Raw genomic sequence first — 22,176 nt, 5'->3', positions numbered from 1 at the left:
TCAAGAATAATTCAAGAAACAATTTAGAGCTCTCAGTAACGTAAATAAGATGGTCCCCTCTCCTGGCTGTCAGTTGGATTCTTCTTCTTCTTCCGTTTTACTGTAAGACCTCCAGCCGCCATCTGTCGGTCGCTTTCTGAATTACAACTCCATAGACTTGCAATGGTGAATCACAAAATAAGTACAATTCATCTTTAATAACAAGCAAATAAACACAAAGAAAAATTCTACACTTCAAGAATGACACAAGCAACAAATTTCCATTAAATCAAAGTAGTTTATTTAACTTTGCCTTCTTTGTATAACTTTATTATAAGACACTTCTCTGCTTGTACATTGCTCCCTTGAACTAAAAATGGCAACATTTGTTTGTGGGAATGTAAGTTGGGGTAGACAAACCTTAGATACATACCAATATACATACATGTGTGTATATTACGGTTCCGTTACTAAAACCATAAATGCTAAAAACTGAACCACTCCAGGTACCTCAGTAATGCTGGAAATGTAATACAATCGTTGAGAGATTCTGCTGTGATACACTACTTGTGTTCATCTTTTAACATGGGTACATACATGAATGCACACATCAAACTTGAGGAGAGGTGGAGGACTCCTTGAGCCGGAGTCCAGTGTAAAGCTATCAATGTATCAACCAGTAACAGGCAATGCAAGCTGCACCCATGGGTGTGATCATGCTAAGAAGTCATAGTGGGAAAAACAAAAAGAATAAGTCCAACTTCATTTGCCTGCTGAAGAATCTATACTTAATTTACACAAAAGAAGTTCTCCACTGCAGGTTTCTCATTTGGATGATGAACATATACACACAGCTGAATGTATACACGTGAATGTATTTAAGAAACAGTAGAATTGTCTTAATTATATTAGTTCGATCACACGCGGGCAAACAAGGCAGAAAGTGCTTGCCGTTTTTCTTTTTAATGTTAAATCCTCTGGTCCCCACCCCCTTCCCGAGCTACAACAGACACCAGAAAACACACATCCACGTTAACACAAACATACAGAAATCATCGAATGCCCTACTCGCAACATCCCAGAGACAATCTTCAAATTGTTGTCAGTAAACAAACCCCAACTTACAGCAGTGACAGAATTGACGCAGGAGAAAAAAAAAAGATCTATTTCCACCTCGGATGCCGTTGAAAGTTCTTATTTCATTGTGATACAAACTGCTTAGAAAGATCATCGACATCCATGCGATGCTTTTTTTTTCCTTCCCAGTCAGATTTTTTTTGTGTGTGTTGCCAGTCAAATCTCAGAAACCGTGTAAACCGCAGAATGTCGATTCGGCATCGTTTTGAAACGTTAGGCTGTCCTGCGTTCATCCACGCTTCCTCAACGGCGAGTCCTTCTTGGTGTGAGGAAGTCGCCCTACAGTGCTGCCAGGGTGCCGCCCACGCCTGACAGCAAGGGGGGGGGGGGGGGGGGGGGGGGGGGTGAACAAAGGAACAACACTGATGATGTACTCTGGGCCCAAACAGAGCACCCTTCCTGTTGCAGCACGTCTCAAAACCACCAAAAATGTTTGATATACCAACAAGGAGTGCTTATTATAACATACTCAATTACTAACGATGCATTCTAAAAAAAGAAAATAAAAAAGGTAAATCAGGACCTTCATTATCAGACTCAATTTTATTCAACAAAAACAAACTTTGATTTGAAATGGACTGTCGCCACAGAAAACGGGAGGCTTTTAAAGAACTTTAAAATAAATCACACTATCGAAGCCATTATTCCTGGGATTTCTGGCTCTGCAAGGAGGGAAGATGCTACGATGAGGCCTCAAAAGCCTTTCTTCCTACACGAGGAGCAACCAAAACCTAAAGAAGAGTCAGTAAAGGATAAGAAATTTTGGGTGGGGGGAAAAAACGAGTCAGTCTTTATGAGCTGAAGTTACAGACAGGTGAGAACTGAGCTGCGGTACTTCCATGGGTCTTCTCACAGTAATTATACTCGCTGCAGGAGACCATAACGAGAGAAATATACAAAAAAAAAATGACGGGAAAAAAACCCACACAATCGCACATGCGTACACACACTCCCTAGCCTTTCTTAAAGGATTAAAAATTCAACAACAACAACAAAAGATCACACAAACCAAATATCTTCAGGTATGATATCGCTAAAAGGATGAAGCTGCGGGATTTCTTCCCGTGGTGAGGGAAAGCGCGCGGCTCCACTACTGAACATCACCCAAGGCCTAAGTGTGAGAGAAGTATACACAAATATAAAAGTCAGCCCCGATTCTGACGCATCTCACGCTTTTGTGCTTGTAAATGCAGGTGTGTGTGTGTGTGTGTGTGTGTGTGTGGGAGCATTGTGTCTCTCAGAACAAAACGTGCACCTGCATTACACAACCACATGCAAGTCTGATGGGAACGGGGGCCGTTTCCTGATGCAACATTTAAAAAAAAGGGGGCATAAATAAACAGACGTACATTTATAATAACGGACGGTACAGAATACATAATGCAGGGGGGGGTGACTAGGATGGGGGGCACTGGAGTGAATACCATCTCCTTATACGGTGATGCACTAACGATGTAAATGCAAACGGATAAGCCATGACATAATGATCAAAAGAGAAAAACAGGGGAGATGGCGGGAACAAAGTGGGTGGGTTTTTTACTAAAATCTTTAATACTCCAATCAAATCACTTCCTGTTTTTTGGAGAAGGCCAGTTGCCGCGCCTCTCTCCGCGATTGCCGCCTCCGTTTCCTTGCCCCCCGGGGCCGCCGCCGGGTGGGCCGCGGGGGCCTCTGCCTCCTCCTCCTCCTCCAGCGTTGACCCTCCGGTGCTGGCGGTCCATCCCGGGACGCTGGCTGGAGAAGCTTCGTTTGTTGGGCTCTTTGCCCGTCACGTCACGCTCGATGAGGTCTCCGGCGACGCCACCTCCTCTGCCGCCGGGGTGGTGGTGGTAATGCTTCCCTCCCCCTCCGCCCTCCCTGTCTCTGAACTCCGTGAAGTCACTGCTCTCGGAGGCGGTCTCCCACTCCTCGTTGGCCTGGTCGGAGTTCTGGTTGGTGAAATCGGGAGACTTGGCGCCGTGGTTGTGGTGGTGCTGGGGGTGAGTTGGACCTGCGCTGCTCTGGTTGTAGTGGTGATGGTGGTGGCTGTTTGCATTGTTGAGGTGGCCGCCGCCGCCGCTGTTACTGTTGGTGGTTAGTGTGGTGCTCTGGGTGGCATTTTGGGCGTTTCCTGTAACGGAAGGCGGGACTTGAGCTTCGCTGCCGTCCTGCACTGAATTCAGGGAAGGAGACAACGACCTCCCCCCGCTGATGACCCCAACGCCGCCATTGATGCGGGCGGCGTTCTCCCTCTCCTTCAGTTTGCGGAAGCGGGGGGGCTTGTCCTGCTGGTGTTGAGAACGTCCGTGACGCCGACGTCTGGGGGGTCGCTCAACTCCACGGTTGTTAGCGAGAGGGGGAGCGTTCAGCCCTCCGAGGGGGCTGGGGGCAGAGTTGCCGGAAGCGTTTTTGGTTAGGACCCCTCCGTTTTCAGTGGAACTCTGAGGTGCGGGGGCCGGTACAGATGCCTGAGGGGGGTTGGTCCCCTGATTGTGAGCTGGACCTCCATCAGCTACCTTTTCCTTTTTCTCCCCTGCACTCCCCCCCCGGCCCGAGTCTTTAGGCGCAGGAATGGGGGGCGGGCCTTGCTGTTTTCGGCCTAAATTTGACGACTTGGTAGACCCGCCGTTAGGACCCGGCCCCGGTCCGACTCGATTTCCTCCAGCTGGTCCTCCGAGGTTGCCACTGTTTCTGTACATGTTCCCTCCTCCTCCACCACCTCCCCCTCCTCTTCCCCTCCTAGAGGGCACGCCCCTGGGGGTGAAGACACGTGCCTGAGAACCTCTGGATGGTGCAGATGAAACGTTTCCCACGGCGCCAGCATTTTCAGAGCCGCTCTTGGCGTTGCGTTTCTTGTTGTCTTCCTTGTCTGAGGGGGCGAGGTCGCTGGTGCCGCTCTCACTTCCGGTCTCTGAGCCCCTCTCCCTCCTCCTCTTGGGGATCTCCTCGTATTCCGAGCCCTCGCTCCGCGTTTCGCTGCGGTTCCTGGCTCTGGCCGGGTTGTGCTGGGAGCGATCCTGCACATGCCTGCCAGCAGCTCCGTCACCCTTCAGCTCCTGGTGGTGGCCAACAACAACCGATGAGCGGTAGTCTCTACCGCTTCTGCCTCCCATTCTGCCCCGACCGCCAACGGTGGGACCAGCGCTGGCTGCAAAGGCGCCCCGGTAGCCGCGGCCACGCCCATAAAACTCTCCACCACGCCCTCGACCTCCTCTGCCATTCTTGGCAGACATTCCGTGGTGAAAGTTGCCGCCTCCTTGTTCAAAGGAGCGATCTCTGTCCTTCTTTGCAGAGGGCCCTAAAAATGCAGATGGGATGGCGTCTCCATCTTTGGGCCCTCTCGCAGGCACTCCTCCGCCTGACGATCGTTCTTTTCCTCCGTTCCTGGGTTTTTTAGCCTGGTTGGGCTCATCTTTCGAGGGGGCTGAGGTGTTCTGGAAGGTGACTTCCGGTTTTCCGGGGGCGGGCTGACCACCATCTTGGTCTTTGTCTTTTCCGAAGCCTGCGCCTATTTTTCCTCCACCGTCGCTGTCCCCTCGTTCCTTCCGGAACTCCTTCAGCACTGGCTTTTTGATTGGACCAGCCCTCTTGTTGGGGTTGTTGCTTCCGGCCTGGTTGGAGGGTTTGTGGTCGGATGGAGTACTGTCCTCCCCCCCGCGGTGGTTATTAGCACCTCCTGCATTGTTGGCTCTGCGACCATGAGATGACCCCCCACCCACATGGCTGCTTCCAGGCCTTGGCCCCCACTGGGTCTCCGTTTTGTGCTCCCGTCCCCCTCTTTGGTTTGCTTTCGGATGTTGCTGTGGCTGAGGAAGAAGTGGACCAGAGGGATGGGGAGTATAAGGAGGGCCCATCTTCTCCAGTTTCACGTGGCTGATTCCGGAGTTGCCGTTGTTCTGTTTCTCGGAGTCCCCGTCCCGCTGCGCTGGGTGTTTATGCTGAGCCGCTTTGGCGTTCCCATCGTCCCTTGCAGAAGATGCGGACGAAGAGGAGCAAGAAGACGACAAAGAAGGCTGGTGTAAGGGGGGGGAAGAGGTGGCCTTCTTAGTGGGGACCTCGCCCGCCCTGTCGCGCCCGTGTTCTGCCTTATTCGGGTGAAGGGGGAAGTGAGTCTGTGGAGGGTGGTGGCCATGATGTTGGTGATGGTGAGAGTTGCTCTCCACAGAAGGGCCGTTGGCTCGACCGTTGTGGTCATAGTGCGTGGCGCCCCATATTTGACCTTGCTGAGATCCTCTTGTAGGCCCGTCATCCTGCTGGGTGTAGCTTTGCGGCTGGCTTCCCCGTTCCTCCCCCCTCTGCTGCTGCTGATGGGGTGGGATCCTTGCGCCCTGGTCGGGGAAGTTGCTGTAACTTCCCCTTCCGCTCATGTAGTGGTGAGCGTGGTGGCTGCCTCCCTGGGCGCTGGCAGGAGGGGGGGTTTGGTTAGAGGTCCCAGACGAAGAGCTGGGCTGCTGGACCGGAGCCAGTCCACCTTCTCGCAGGCGATGTGGAGGCGTGTCACTCCTACGGCAAACAGAAAAAAAACCCAGATGGTAGCGCTTAAGCCACTGCTGACATTACAGACGGACATCTAAAGGTTAAACATGACTCCATGAGACTCTTTTATAAAAGAAAAACCCTTAAATATAGTCTGCTGTCACTTTTATAGGTAATCATTACAAAACAATGAAGATAGAATAGTTTTATTGTTCAGATCTGAACAGAAATAGACGACCTGGAATGTTTGAATGGAACCATTTGATGTTTCGCCTTAACCCTTAACCACTAGAGAGTTCGCAAGCGATAACATAAGTACACACATTCTTTCAACGACCATGACTCTTCAACCGTTTAACATAATTCCAATGACGTCACATAACCTTAAGCGTTGCATATTAGCTTAAAGCTGATTTTCACTGCTTCAGAATTGTGTTCGTTGCACAGACGGTCGAAGGGTTCCGGTAAGTCAATGAACCCCAACACTGGGGCTGAAACAAGTATCCGAATACTCGCAATCTGTTTCCAAAAACTTCAGTACGAGGTTTCGTGACCGCTGATTTTTTTCCTCTATAAATACGGTGGAGTAAAAATACACATGAGGTAGGCCTGCACAATATACCGCAAATTTATTGTTATCGCAATATCCAGCTCTGCAATATGCATATCGCAAAAGACGGCGAATATCGCAATAAATCGCAGACCCAAAATGTGTTAAAACAATCTTCTAGCAGCTTGAAGCATTTAACGAATCAAATAAATCCCTTTATGCTTTGACCAATCAGATGGACGCCTTCCCATTGTTGACCAATCAGATGGAGGCCTATTATGTTAACCCTGGTCCTGAAGAGCCTCAACCCTGCCTGTTTTCCAGCTCTCCTTAACCAGCTTGCTGTTGATTGGCTGACTCAAGTGATTTCACATCCTGATTGACTGAACACACCTGATTTTGGTTATCATTATCGAGCAGTCTAGGGAGAATTGGAAAACAGACAGGGTTGAGGCTCTTGAGGACCAGGATTAGCCACCCTGATGTTTGTCCCCCATGTCGATGAGGGTCATTTGGAGTATAATTTTTAAACTGTTGCAATGAAATGGGAATGATGTTTTTGTTTATTTTTCTATTTGTTTATTTACCGCAAATTTATCGTTATCGCAATATTGATCACTAATATTGCATATCGCAAGTTTTCCTCATATCGTGCAGCCCTAACATGAGGTATTTAAAATTGCAGAATAATGTTGGATTTTAAGCATAAAAATAAAACAAACGGAATGTGCTGCTGTCACAAGAAGGAAATAAACCTTCAAAGTAAAGTGTCGGTGAAGGCTCTTATTTTTAAAGTAAAGGTAGCTATCAAGTGTTTGTGTCAATGAAAAAAGTTACGTTTACTGAAATAAGTTTTGAAAAAATGATTTTGTATTAAATATATTTGAACAAATCATAAGACAAATATGTAATAATATTATAAAAATCATGAGACTGTCTGCTAGCATGGTGGAGAATCCGTGTTGGAAACAGTCTGTAAAGTCTGGAGTTTTTGCACTAAAGATGAAAAAGTCTGTTTATTATTACACATGTTCTCTGTTGTCAGGACTGTGGACTGTGCGTGTTGTCTAGTTGTTCCATTTCTATTGAGGACCTGCTGTGTCATCTTTTAAGAATATATCTTCTGTCGTCGATCTACTGGAACTGTAGTCAGTTAAACTTTGAGGATGGAAAAACTGTGGAGAACATTCTCAGGATTTGTTGTTAAATGGTCCAAAACAACAGTGATTTTTATATTTTGCTTACTGCTGATGCTAACCAGGAAGTTGACGGAAAAAATTTTGAGTTGTTTAAAGCAATAAATATTCTTTTTCAAAATTCTTTGTCTTTATTGTGGTTTATCGATTGTGAGTTCTTGTTCTAAATAAAAGGTATAAATGACGCTTATTAAATACATATTAGCAACCATTCAAACATCATATACTGAATTGTAAGAATCGTGATCTGTGAGTGGCTGACCTTGATTTGTGAACTGAATTGCCACCTGAGTGACGATCCACAGGCCTAGTTAACACTGGTGCTAAATCTCTGGTGCTAAAGGATAAGGAAACCTCCGCCGTGGCACTTTCCATTCTCACTTATCTCGTTTCAACACCACAACAGTCCAAAGGTGAAGTGAAAAGGTGTAGATAATGAACTTTTTGTAAATTTGAACACGTTAGTGCGTCTGCTAGTGTTCCGTGATCTTATCTGACGGGACTTTCAAAGTTTTGAATTTCAGGTTCCAGCTTTCAACATAATATTGAGCCGCCTCATGTTACTTAATGGTACAAGGAACAAGTTTATAGTAGACCAATTAAATCAAATTTATTATAGATTTGAGACTTTTTTTAAAGGTCTGAATACAAAACCTAAAATCTTGCAAGAACTGTAAATAAAATCAAAGTCTCAGAAGTGCAGTGACAGGCTTTAAGGAATATAAAAGCATCAAAGAGAAGAAAGTAGAAACCCAAAGTAAATCACGAAGGTTTTGATACCTGGTCCCCTTGGTCACTTCCTCATCTTCCAATGCCTGCTTCTGTCTGTGAGGAGAGGTCAGACCACGGCCCTCCCCTCCACTGGGGAACACTTCTGGTCCCCAGGCCAGTTTAGGATCCATAGGTGGAGTCCCGCGGTGTTGATGTCCTGGATGCTGTTGTTGCCTGTCGAAGGGGTCGGATCCTCCTGAATCTGACCGCTCTCGTCCAATAAGCCCTGCAAAAGTCATTTCTTTTAGGTAAAATGTTCTACAAGATATAAGCAGCTTTTTGTTGAATGAAATGGTAATTGGCGTATCCTTATATAGCGCTTTTCTACCCTCCTCGAAGGCCCAAAGCGCTTTACAGCCATTGGCCCATTCACCCATTCACACACACTGGCACCGCCTCAGCTGCCGAACACTGACGCCAACCTTCCACCAGAGCCTGGGGTTCAGTGTCTTGCCCAAGGACATTTTAACACACAGGCGAGCAAGGCGGGAATCGAACCTGCAATATACAGATCAGAGGTCGACCGCCCTACCACTGCACCGCAGCCGCCCGAAATAACCCGACAGACTTCAACTATCATTACTGTCTTTCAGTGTGGCAATCTATTTTTTTCATTTTACATCCACTAACCAGATGGGTGCATGCCAGCCGAGTAATACTCCATGGGTGGAGGGCGGCCCTGCATCATGCGAGGGTCCATGTAGGGCATCATCATCCAGCGAGGGTCAAAGTTCAACGGCAAAGGCTGAGGCCGGACCATGTTGCCGGGCTGATACATAGGTCCGCCCTGCTTAGGTCCAGGCCCCGGTTGGGGGGCCGAACCCGGTGAAGCAGCCTGGGTTTGAGGGGACAGCTGGCTTTGGGACGCCTGGCTGTGTTGCTGCTGCTGCTGCCACTGCTGCTGCTGCTTTAGGAGCTGCTCCTGAAAACAAGGGAAAGTGCAGCGTCAAGGATCCGAAATGAACGGTCATTCAGTTGCGTCAGCATCAACGGCTCCAACAAATTCGTGTCGGACATTTTTCTTTTCTTGTGGACTTAAATTCTGATTTGTTACTTGCTAAATTTACGCTGACAATGAGGGACGTAAACATCCTTACTTGCTGCTGCCTCTGGAAGCGAGGTGGAAGAGACTTTTGGTACTTTGAGTAACCCTGGCCTGGAGGACCACCAGTTTGACGGCCTGCACCTCCACCAATGTTCTCAGATTTCACAGGGTCGACTCCTCTCTCAGCCACACCCGCTGAGCGTACGTGAGGACTGACCACGGACTCTTCCTTGCTCTCCCCTGTTAATGGTACGTCGAGGATGGACTGCTGGGGCTTTTGCACAGCCGATTGAGCACATTGTTGAGCATCTGAAGCAAAAATTCAAAGTCAAAAGTTCAAATTAGACACTTTGATTTCATTAAAAAAAATGAAATACAGTTTAAAAAAAGCTTTTAGAAAACACTCTAAAAAAAGAAAGAAAAAAAAAGAAAATAAGAAATCAGACGCCAACTTCAGCCTCATCTGACTTTTACGATGTGAAAAATAAAAACATAAACGGTCACCAAAACTGGTATTTCATGAATATAATCGTAAAAATAATCCACCGTTTGAACAACTTTAATAGCAGCATCCTTGTAACATTAGACAGCCGGTTTGATTATTATGCTGCATTATTATTATGGTCTGTGGGAACAACCGTCACAATGAATCTATATAGTTTTTTGTCTGTTAAATGCAACTTTCTTTTACCTTTAAAGTTCTCCTGTTTCCTCTCTGGATCTTTTCCGCCAAAACACACTTTCTGAATATGTTCATTTGTCTTTGTTATGTTTAACAGTGCAGCTGCTTTAAGAAAGCAGCAGATGATTTTTTTGACACGTGACCGAGCGACTTGACATGCGTCAAGAATGGGTCAGATGTGGTGGGAACCCAGCAGTTTTCCAAAATAAAACTTCCTTCAAAATCTGATTATAGATAAACTGAAAAAATGCAGGTTATGTTTATTATCTGTGCGGCCTGGTACCAACTGTCATATGGAATGGTACCGGGTTGGGAAGCACCATCCTAATTCTTATTCGTCAGATCTCTGAGCTCTGCTCTCTTATCTATACCCACAATAAGAACTAGGACTCACGGAACGGCCTCATTCCAGTATTGCGGTCCTGATCTGTGCAACAACTCATTAGCCACATTGTTTCCTGCCAATTGTTGGTTTTAGACAATTGTGTTTTATAAGTTCTCATTGTTTTAACCTCTGTTTTTTCTGCCTAGTACCTTGTGTTCTAAACAAGCCGATGTCAGGTGCTCTACGAATAAATACGGTGATCGATTGAAGTGAATTGAATGAATTGAAGGGAACTCTGCATCGGAACATCTCACCTGCACCGGAGTCGTAGCTGCTGTTGCTGCTAGCTCGCTGGCGTTCATGTGCCGCAGTGCCAGGTCCAGGTGGGGCTGCGACAACTGGAGGCTCTTCGGGGTCCACGCACGGGGAGGAAGGCTGGCTGATGTTTGGGGACGACGCCGAGACAGACGGACTAGGGCTGCCCACTGTCGCAGCTGCAGAGTTCCCGTCAAGGCTGGGGGGCTTACTGTTGCCACCCGTTGCGCTGCTACCCTGCTGTTGTTGCTGCTTCTCGTCCAACCTTTTCAGCTTCTCAGCGCAGGCTGCACGTCGCTCCTCCTCCATCCTACGCTCCTCCTCCTCACGGCGGCGCCGCGCCCGCTCCACGGCTGCAGAGATCTCGGAGGACGACTGCTTCCTGCGCTGACGCCAAGTTTCGTCCTCGTCCTCTCCCTGGGTTCCTGGCTGGGCAGGAGGGGTGGGGCCACCTCCTGCTGGCTGATGCTGGGCAGGTTTCCCCGGACCAGGAGGTGCACCCTGACTAACTGAGCGTTCCTACAGTGTTAAAATCACATTTAGGATTCATGCTACACTTGTAACTAGAATAGATGGTGAGGTCACTTATTCTGAGAATGATCACAAAAACTGTAAAATTTGGAAAAAAAAAAAAAAAAGGAAACTTGAACTAAAGATGATTTTGAAAACGAGCCATCAACGACAGCTTATGGTCATGGTGGAGATGACTCATCTGTGAGACCCTATTTGATTGTCTACCTGCCGATAAAAGCAGTAGGCGCCTTGTCCAAGGAGCGGCCCTGGTGGGGGGGAGGGCTGCTCCCGGGGACCACCCAATCCAGGCCTGCGCCCCTGTACAGGCAGACGCGGTTAGCCATGGTCCACCAGTTCTCTACACTGACACAACCAAGCACTAACAGAACTGCCAACAGTAAATACTCGTCTCCATGGTGACGGCAGACTTGTCCCTGCTCAGACATTGCTGTCTTTCCATACGTGTCACTTAGCTGACTACCTGATAATTGGCTGGCGGTCCCTGGCTTCCCCAACTCGCTCCTCCCTCCTCGGCCCATCCTGGCTTGCTGGAGGGGGGTTGGTGGCCATTGTCCGCATTGGAGGGAGGAGTGCGGCGGGAATCACCACCACGTTCTGAGGCTTGAGGGTAAGATGCTGCAGGGCCGCCATCCTGAGACCTATGTGGCTCCCTGAAAGCGAAATTGAAGAAAGCAAAAACGTTATTTGTACTCGGCTGTCTATTTATACTCCAAAAGTCAATACAAGGAGATACAGTTTACTTTGACATCCTCTTGCTTCCTTACCGCGAGTCATTCTTGCTCTCAGTCCTCTCTTCTTCTCCTTCTTCCTCACCCTCATCGTCGCTGAACTTCAGCTTTGCAGAGTAATCGATCTCCTCATGCGCTCCTTAAATACAAGACGGAAGATTTTAGACTCCACAAAATGATTTCCTTTGGCTCTTGCATTTACAGAAAAGGATCCAGAAAACAAGTTGTGCACTTCTGATATCATTTCACTATGTCAGATACTGGGTGCGTGCAAATTTTTGTTAGTTTAGTGGCGGTGATAACATTACTGCTCAAAGCTGCAGTAAAAAAAAAAAAAAAGAATCCCAAAAATCATTTGGTCCTTCACTCCAGGACAGCTGCAGGACATAAATATGGCAGATTTTAAACGTGCCCTAGCTTCCTTTTGCAGTTGTGGAAAAAATAAAACGGATTTTAGGAGGTAGAAACTACATGCTAGAATAGAAAACACATAAAAGATGGTACAGAAAAAAACAAATTCAAAAACTCAACCAAATAGAACGCTTTGAAACCAGCGTCTGTCAGATATTGATGCTAAATGTTCACGTGAGAACCAGTTCTTCGTGCACCTGCCCAACCCTCATCCCCGTCGTGGTCCAGCTCATCAAGCTCCTTCAGGTCATCCTGTTTCAGGATGGAGGGCCGTTTCACCACCTCTCCACCTAAATCCCGAGGGTTGCCTTGACTCCGGTTGTCAGAACCACCTGGGCCACGTGGGAACCTAAGAAAATAAATAAAAGAAAAGTTATTTTTTAATAGAGATATGAGGTTTTGTCAGATTAATACCAAATTGGAAGAAAAAAAAGCAAAAATAACCTTGGACCAGGCCCTTCCCCAGGTGCCGGATACCTGTAGGGTCCCTGAGGGCCGAAAGGGGCCGCTGGGAAGGGCAGATAGGGAGAATACATCTAAAGAGAAAAAGAGGGGAAAAAATATTTATATAAAGATTTATTTACGCCAGCATAGCTAGAATTTAACGTATAAGAACACCTACAAAGGGAGGCATGATCCCTCGATAAGGAGGAAACCCGGGCCCCACGGGGGGTTGGGGCAGGGGCAAGGCGGGACTGCCTGCAGGAGGATTCCTAGGTGGCCCGTGGTTCTGGGGGTTTTGTGGGGGGACACCGGCTGCCCCATCCATCACCAGAGCTCCACCTGTGCCACCCTCGACTGCCCCCTCCCCAGGCATGGTGGGCGCCAGGGCTCGGCCCCCACCATCCCGCCAACTTGTAACGTCTGTGGAAAAATTGAGGGAAGAGATGTGAGAAAAGAGGCAGGCATTTGGTCTGACGCTTAGTGATGTGGGCCTTTAAGTGACTGGTTCAAATCCCAGGATGATATGATTTTATTTTTTTCTGTTTTCACATTTAATTCTGAAGATTCCTCAACTTTGGAAAGGAATGGTCAGCTTTTATAAACACTGACTTAGGATATTTAGATTTTATAGCTTGCAATTGTCTCATTCCAACCTAGGACCCAGAAATAAGCACATTTTTTTAATAAAATCAGTCAAAATTCTTTTGCTCCAAAGATTATTTGTCTCTACAAAGGCGTCTGTAATCCCGTCTCCATGTCTGGATTCATGGGATCATTCAGAGATTCTCCATGTACGGTGAGCTTCACCATCTACTGCAGGATCTGCGTCTGAATGACGGACGCTTTCAGCGGTACTTCTGTCTCTCTGTGACCTAGTCTAATGACTTTCTTTCCCGCTTTAGCCCGAAGACGGAGAAATTAAGATAAAATTAGGGGGATGTTTTTGTTATTGTTTTGATACAAACACGAAAAATATCATAAAGTTCAGGAGGAAAATAACCAGCTTCTCCTCCGTGTTGGTTTTAACTGAACTTTATGCTGTTTCGAGGAAAACATGAGTTAATGTCAGTGCTAAAGTGTTGTGTAAAAACAAAGTTTGGGGAGGAAGTACGTTTATGGTCCATACTTCCTAGTATGTTAGCCTGTTATGTTCTTAAAATGCGGCTGAATCATTTGCCGTCAAACAGTCAAATCAGAACTGCATTCCCCTCTTTTTACGTAACCTTTGCTAAAGTCGACAGGGGGTTGCAGGCCTAGCAGGGGTAACTCACTCTGGGGGCGGAGGCTTGGTCCGGGCCCATACCACTGATCTGCAGTGGCCTGTTCTCTGCCAGCTTTGTCCTGGTCTCCAGCCGCCTGCAGGGTAGGAAATTCCTCGCGAGAGAATGGCGATGGTAGGTTTAATCCCTTTCCACCTGTAAGCATAGAGCGAATAAAGCCATAAGCACAGGACAAAATGAAAACGTGCATAAAACCGTGAAAAGGAGGGCTCACCATCCCCTTGTGTTCCATGTGTAACACTGGCTTGTGCCCATGACCTTGCCCCTACGGCCTGGGTTGAAACTGGGGCCGGCACCTGAATTATGTTGATCATTAGTGCCACTTTTAACCAAAAATATTCAACAGTAAACTTGGCTTTCATTCTAAAGCTTAGGGTACCTCTGAAGCTGGAGGGGTTTTCGGGCGGGTCGGTGCAGGTGTCTGTGAAGCCGCAGACTGCTGCGAATCCGGCTGCTGTGCTGACGATGCATCGGTACTAAGAAAGACACAAAGCACCCCAAATGTGAGACCAAAACAAAACTAGAATTGGTATGAATGACAGGTCCAAATATGGCGCCGTCCTGCATGCTGCACGCTGCTACCTCTTTGGGTCTGCTGGTTCCGGTTTGCTTGCCCATCCTGTGCCGTCTTTGGGAACGAGCGAGACGTTGGGATCGTTGCCTTTGTTCTCTGCCTTTAGACTGGGCAGGTTAGCAGGGGGCGGCATTCGCCGTGCAGCGGCAACTTTACCAAGAGACTGCAGGCCATGGCGGGGGGTGACTGATGCAAGAAAAACAAAAACGGATCAGAAGAAACAGGAAAACCCTGTACTCACTGCATAACACACAAAAAAATATCAGCAAGTATTGCTGTTCTACTTCCTAGGTCAAATAACGATGCAATACAGGCTTACTAATAACTGTTCAATAAAATGTAAAGACTTATTTTAGACTTGAAAATCTTATTGAAATCTTTAAAACATCTTATTCCAACGATCCCTAATAACACCAGTTTTTTCCCTCTTTTATGCAAAAGTGATCATGTATGCTAAGTGGTCTTGTTTCAAGAAATAGATTTGCTTCATTTGGAGAAACTGGGAAGTTTTATTTGACTCATAACAAAGTAAAAATGCATTTAAACCAGAGCAGGACAGAAGATTGAAATTTGACATACATTTACATGTAATTTTAGGGCAAATTTCTCTTAAAATGAGTAATTCTAGTCTTATTGTTATGATGACATATGGTCTAGAAATAAGAACAGTTCAGCTGTTGTTAAACTCGTATTTATTTGCGGGGAAAACTATAAAAAAATTTAAGACATATTTCTAATTAGCAATTGGAATACACCCAAATATCAGCGTTTAAAGCTAACTACAAGCAATAATTTACACTTAAATGGGCAGAATACCACAACTGAATGTAAGGAACCTTCACCAAATTCTATTAGTTCTATTGGCAGGTTTTTCACTAATAAAACTTGACTTTTCCATACATTTCTGTATTTATCCCAGGGCTTTTCTGAAATAAGAAGAGATGAACGCATCACAAGCTTATGGGAAAACCAAAATACTCACCAACAGGCTTTTGTGTTTCAAGGCTCTTTCCTTTGTATGTATCAAACAAGTTGAGAGACGCATACTTGGTTTTGCCTTCCTTCCCCTTTGCAGTTTGCCCAGAGCGCTCTGACATTGCGCTGTCCGCTCATTGAGTATGGTGAACCCTGAGACTGACAGAAAAAAAGCATGAGCCATTATGTTAAAACCTGTTATGTCTTTTAAATGAAGTTGCATTTGGTCAGTTACTGTGTGCATATAGGGTGGCAAACAACACGGTCATGTCCGGATGACTCAGTTATAGCCACGTCACATATTGATGGACTGCTAAAGCCCCCTTTGATCTGTTTTCAAAGTGTTTCCAGTGGTCTTTTTAGCTTTAAAAAAAACTGTCGCTTTAAAGGGTTTCTGCAGAGCAGCAGGAGTTCATTCGAAATTTGCGGGCGGGACCGTTGGTGCAGAGCTGCCAATCCCTGCCCTCCCTTTCACATCATCCATAACTGAGAGCTCTCTGTTTACACTCTCTCCCACTAGCTTACAGCCTCTAACATCCCCAATCTAACATTACAGGTGCAGCAAAAATGGTGAGCAATATTGGATCTATCCAGCCGTACAGCTTTGATCCAGATTCCAGCTCAGACAAAGACGTTCTTGGATCTATTTGTCTGCAAGTGGATGCATCAGAATGGAGCGGAGATGGGAGCTTATAGCCCACCCAGCGTATTTTCTACGTCATATATACGATCTTTTTCAAAAGTCATTTTTGCGTCTGCCATTGCGTCAATTAGCGGTGCAATGGATCATGGTTGATCTGTGACCGTGCAGATAACTAGCACTGTTTGGCACACACGTGTCCCACAACATTCTGACATCTCCTGCTTCTCTTACTTTTTTATTTAGATTCAATGCACCATAATGTACTGTGTTTATTATGCATATTGAGTATTTTTTATACATAGGAATTTAGATTCAAAAGATGTAATTCGTGTTTTAATTTTGTAAATAGGCCTATAGGAGCAAAAATTTCAATGAGTTTGTATATATGCACTGTTCTGTAAATAGCTTTTTATATTATACTACCTTGATGTTTGCATTTATGCTAAATTTTCTTTGTTCTTGTCTCTTTTATATCATTCAATGTTTCAAGTCTTTTTTTCCCGCTGCTGTCAGTTGCTATGGTGACAAACAAATTTTTACCACGTGTGGGATCAATAAAGTATTTCTGATTCTGATATATATAGATATGTGTTGAAGTACTTTTATTATACCATGGTCCGGGTGAATTCTTGAGCCTGATTGGCTACTGGGTGTTGATTTAAAAAGTGATAACCCACGCCGAAAAATCAAGTTCCGGTCAAATAGCTTAAATGTTCGGTTTCACTGAGCTGGCGTCTTTAAAACAAACTTGGTATAAGCGGGTTAATGGCCTTAGAAATGCGTATTATCAGAATTAATGCACTTTGCGGAAAACATCATCCTCTGCTTCGCGTCGGACGGTTCAGTTCAGGCTTCCACACCGTGCGTTAATTTCTGATAATGCACACTTTGTCTGCCATCAACCCTTACTTAAATATATGTTTTAAAGCTTTCCAAAAAAAGATTTAGTGGGCCTTTCTCTTGTTATTTTGTCTCGTTGTTTTTTCCTTTTTAATGATCCAAAAAATGTACCAAACAGTGACTCTAGAACTGTGACACGATCTGTACCGTGAGTTTTGTGATCCATTGCACCCCTAAATAAAATGTTGTGATGTGTTCACAATACGCAGACTTCTAGTAGAGTATTTATTTGTAATAAAAAGCTTGAAATATATAGCGCTGATAATAGTAATGACAAGAAAATAAATAACCAATCCCTCATTGGGATGCAACATCCAAACACGATCAAGTCTGAAACCATGTGATTGGGCCTGATTTCCAATCACATGATTGGATTGGGACATCCCTAGTTCAAACGGTTGAAATGAATCATTATATCTACAAAAGATCAAATGTAAAAAGCATAAAGCTTACAATGCTATGAATGAAAAAGACAACTATTTAAAACCCAATTACTGCCATTGCTTTTTTCTTTTAAGACAACCATTACGCTATAATAATCTTAAATAGATGTAAAAAAGGACTGGCCCAAATTTTTTTAAAAAAAGGTACATTAGATAGTGAAAAGCAGGATGTTGGTTTCTATAGCAACACATCATAAATTATAGTCTTACATGCCTTGGCTTGAGTCTGGGTGAAGCTCCATGGCAACAAACATGGTTTTGGCTTTAACTCGTTTTACTGTGCATCAATAAAACATACGGTGATGATATATGTGCAATTCAGCGTGATTAGGCAGCCTGAAACAGACCAATCTGCCAAGACTTTTAATAGAATTAACACAAATCTTTTGTTGAAAGATGATCAGACAATCAATTAGAGAGCACAGCAAAAATGGGAGAAAAATGTAGTTGTTTTACGGTTAGAAATAGCAGATTCCATAAATCCAGTATGTGAATTGTTTGTGTGCGTCACACAAGCTCCTATCACAACTAACGTTAAATTGCAACTGTGCAAGACACAAATGTGGATTACAGTTCTAATTAAACAGATACATAACTCAAAGCCAAACATTTTGCACCACAAATGTTTTGCAAATCAATTCTGAACTGCAGTAATAGAGTAATCAGTAAATTGCTAAACGTAAACCATTAGGAGATAAGGAAACTACTGCTGTTTGATCATTAACATACATTTGTAATTTTTCAAAATCAACATCAACATGTCTTAAGTGAATGAATTGGGAATGCCACCGTTTAAAACCAATCCATATTTTACACCAATCCTGGGGAAATTGTTGCTTCCCTACTGCATACCAGTACGTAGAAAAGGCCAAACAATGTGATATATTTAAGAAGGATTTATTATATGACACCAGGCTTAAGTATGAGACAAGTGAGAGGTTTTTCTTCATTATTACTGGCTTATTAGCAAAAAAGCATTTTTAATTTTTTTGTCATTTAGTAATACACAAATCTAAATTGAACCAAAAAATAACCCAATAATTGATATTAGAAGCAAATCGTGGGGAATCGTTGTTTTAATCTATACAGATCTTCCAAACAGAATTACTTTTCACAAAATGTCTTACAAGTTGTGACAATTTTTCCATAAACTTAAAAAAAGCATACATTTAAAGGGTTTGCCTCTTAGTCTATCCAAGTCCTCTTTATTACATTATAATCATTACTTGATTAGAAATAGATGTGTTTACAGAATCAAAATAAATTCATTACCGTGTTTCTCAACAATAAAATCCCATTTTAAGGCTTTAAAATAAAGCCTGAAATTTAAATTCTGTTTTGTTCAGATCATCAAACAGGACTGTAATCTGAAACCAGAATTATGAAAAAAAAAGAGGATAGAAATGTTTGTATCTTTAACTCAGCACAGGTTAGAGTAAAACTACACACATATTCAAGATAAGGTGGTGAAAAAAACACTTTAAAAGTCGGGGTTTGCGCAGTGGCACCGAAGCTGTGGCTCAATAGCGACAGATGAGATTAGAAAATTAGGTCGTGGATGGCTGGTAAACTACATGATGTGTGGGGATTAGGGAGCAGCAGCTCCACCGCAGCAGCGTCCATCACAAAAGAGGCCCCAACAAGTAGCTTTAACACCATCTAGCAAACTTGGATACAAAGCCGCCTTTTCTAAAGCCGGTTTATGTCACCAGAGATGAATAAACGGTGGATATTAGCATGTTTTGGTGAAGCTAACCCAGGCTAGCTGGCTGCCACACAAGGCCTCGCTGTTCTCGTTGGGAGGGGGACTGCGATGCTGTTTCATAATGTCAATCCAACACCTTGCGCTGCCTTTAGCTTTCTACTTTGCAGCTCCACGCCGTCTCACTGACACACCGACATTACGAGGGGGACGCTCGTGTCAACCGGCACGGCGTATTCACTGATGATGAAACGCGCGCGGGGGGGGGACGAGGCGAAATATAGCGTTAATTGGGAGAACAAAACAAAATGGCGCTGGACAGGCCTGAAATCCCGTTAACGGAGCCACCGTAAAGCAGTCCGAACAGATGTAGAAACATTCGATTGTGTGAATATCCAAACACTTAAAGTGTTCGTAATTTTAAAAAAAAACAACGTTTTTTTTTCCATGACTGTAGGGTAAAGTTAAGATATAATTTTACAAGAAACTGCACAGCTAGCTTAGCTAACTCATCCGCTATTAGAAGCTACAACGCGATTATTAGTAAAGAAAACGCAACAACAGATATAAAAACACAACTACTGTCAAATACAAAAAATAGCCATGTTTATATTTTAAATGTACAGTTTACACACATAACAGAAACCAGCAGACCCTTAAGATAGCATGCTAAACACAGTAACCTCACATATCAGCTGAGCTAACAACAACAATCAAGACCCTATCCCTTGCTTCGACTGTTATTCCATATAAACTGGATTCGGTTGACCCAAAGCCGAGATTTGAAACGCAAATTAGTCCCTCTCCCTTTAGTTGGATGCAGTCGCTTTCGGTTTTGTTAAAGCGAGCCGAATCTCCGGCCACTGACCTGGTCTCGTCCCGACTTGTCTCGAGGTTGAATCCCAGAGTGAGGTAAGCTAAGCTACGCGTCCTAGCTAGCAGCTAGCTAAGCCGAGCACAAACAGACTGGCACCGGCGGGCGTGAAAAGCTCACAAACTTTGATACGAGTTTCTCACCAACCATTTAAAATGAAATAAAAACAAACGACAAAGTTGGTGACGAGTTCCGCTTACTTGTACTCGTTTTCTTTTTTCCCCCAAAAGAAACGAAACGGATAAAGAAAACTGTTGATGTAGGACACGATCCGTCACCAAAGAGCCGTGAACGGCTACTGTGGGTGATTCCGGGAGATGGGTGCCGTTTGGAACATTCACAGAAAAGACAAAAAAACATCACTTTTTAACGTTTTTATTCAAACTAACGTCAAATCCAAGAATTGCTCACAATACTGGCAGACGTTTAGAAAAAGAGCTATAAAACTTCACACATTTCAGAATTGAAATAGCTGGATTTAATAATGTGGTTTAGTTTTTAAAAATATCTGTATTTTGAATTAAACCTGTATTGTCATTGCAACAAATAAAAATTAAATTGTCAATTAAATTGGACATTTTACTTAACCAAACATTAATTAATTAAGTACAGTTATTACACTTGTTGGAGAGTAATAAAAAATCGGTTTGGCATACATATTTACCCTTTCTTTAAAAAAATAATAAAAATGAGGTTCAAATAATATTTCACTTTAAAATATATATTTTTTGGACTAAACTATTTTAGTGGGTGGCAGCATTGTTGTTGATTTATTTTACAATAGCCTTAATAAATGATTAATGACCCACATTGATTATTTTCACTTCACAGAATTCCTCTTTTAATGCATCCAGCATTCATTCACAGGGGATTTAGTAAAGAAAAAATAAACTACTTTCCTTTTAAATCAAAACAAAGAGATGAAAATAGAAACAAGTATGAATCCATGGACATGGTCAATTGAGGACTTCCTCGGTTCTTTAAAGCTCCGATTTAAAACCACCTGATGATAACTTAGCTTTAAACACTTTACAGTGAAGTTCGAAAGAGTTTCCAGTCTATTTAAACCCTTTTAGGGTCACAAAAATGTTAAAGAACAAAATGTGGTAATAAGCATTTTAAAGGAAAGCAATTACATCCAAAAATGTTCTTGTTTTGTTGTCTTGGAGTCGAGTTAAACGTACTTTGTGATGTCTGGGTACACTTTAATTAAAACTCATGGAACCAAAATAGTAATTCGGTTTCACTAAAACATAAATCTGAACAAGATTCATTATAGATAAGTTTATTTTTAAATGAAAATTACAACATAAATGTTGTGTATTTGTATAAATTCATGAGTTGAACAGAATTCGTTCTTATTTTTATTCATTTTTAGTATAGATTTGAGGTCCAAATGTCAACAAAACACAATAAAAAACAAAAATAGAAAAATTCAATTAAAAGTGAAAGCGTAAATTGTAAACGTAAACTCTTACGGCATCCACTCAAGTACCCCCACATTGGGGAATGGAAACAAATATGGGCTGCACCTGATGTTGGTGCGGATTAGAAGGATTTGAATCTCCAAAGCATTAAAGACGCCGTATAAACCCATAAATAGGATTCCTTAAAAGAGCTTGGGGAGTGTTAACTCCAACAAATATCTCACTTACGCTCCGCCACTGTGGTCCTTTTAATAAAACCCTGAGGGCAGCATTAGATGTCACCTCCAGCCTCTGCATGCTAAATATCCTGCAGTCCATAGGTGTGCAGCACACAGAGCTGAGCAATCATCAAAGTAGGACTTTGCTTCCTAATTGAACAGACAAATACATTATGTATTACATTTGAATTATTTGTCCATAAAAAAAAGCACCAATTGTCACCTGTTAGGTTTTTTTAAATCAGCAGGACACAAATAAAGAGCAAAACAAAAATACTAAAACTAAAAAATAAAAATCATGTACTTTCGTTTTTTATAGTTCACCATGTTGTTTTAAAAAAAAACCTAATATCATTTTTGAAGGTGGTTCTACGTTCTGCTTAGTTTTTACGGACACATTGTGAGGCACCAACGTTCCTCTACATTACAATAAGCAGCAGCAGCATAATTTATAAAACTGACCATCTGTTCATATGGAGGAGGAAGAAGAAAAAAAAAGCAAAAAATTTTGTAATAATCAGCATTCTGATTTTATTCATTATAAAGAAACTTTGGAAAAATATCAAAG

The 22,176-nt window shown here is 43.6% G+C and overlaps 1 protein-coding gene across 3 annotated transcripts; it reads right to left on the bottom strand.

The window, feature by feature from the left end:
• Positions 1-257: 257 nt before the first annotated feature.
• prrc2a (proline rich coiled-coil 2A) lies at positions 258-20,289 on the bottom strand. 3 transcript variants are annotated; one of them, XM_020707049.2, is made up of 17 exons: positions 20,164-20,289; positions 15,409-15,560; positions 14,435-14,612; positions 14,232-14,328; positions 14,067-14,148; positions 13,844-13,987; positions 12,751-12,992; positions 12,573-12,664; positions 12,326-12,477; positions 11,754-11,856; positions 11,450-11,639; positions 11,194-11,286; positions 10,455-10,974; positions 9,186-9,442; positions 8,719-9,010; positions 8,098-8,314; positions 258-5,598 (listed from the first exon to the last, which is right to left on the bottom strand). In XM_020707049.2, exons 2-17 carry the CDS (start codon positions 15,521-15,523, stop codon positions 2,682-2,684), a joined length of 5,691 nt encoding a protein of 1,896 aa, XP_020562708.1. In that variant the 5' UTR covers positions 15,524-15,560; positions 20,164-20,289; the 3' UTR covers positions 258-2,681. The 3 variants fall into 3 exon arrangements, with proteins under 3 accessions (XP_020562708.1, XP_020562709.1, XP_011479024.1); XM_020707050.2 differs by having other exon boundaries at positions 19,958-20,288; XM_011480722.3 differs by lacking the exon at positions 11,194-11,286.
• Between the last annotated feature and the right edge of the window lie 1,887 nt (positions 20,290-22,176).

Source organism: Oryzias latipes, chromosome 11 (genome assembly GCF_002234675.1).
Source record: "Oryzias latipes chromosome 11, ASM223467v1".
NCBI lineage: Eukaryota > Metazoa > Chordata > Actinopteri > Beloniformes > Adrianichthyidae > Oryzias > Oryzias latipes.
Note: the sequence above shows the minus strand (reverse complement) of the source record. Positions and strands in the feature narration are given on the sequence as shown.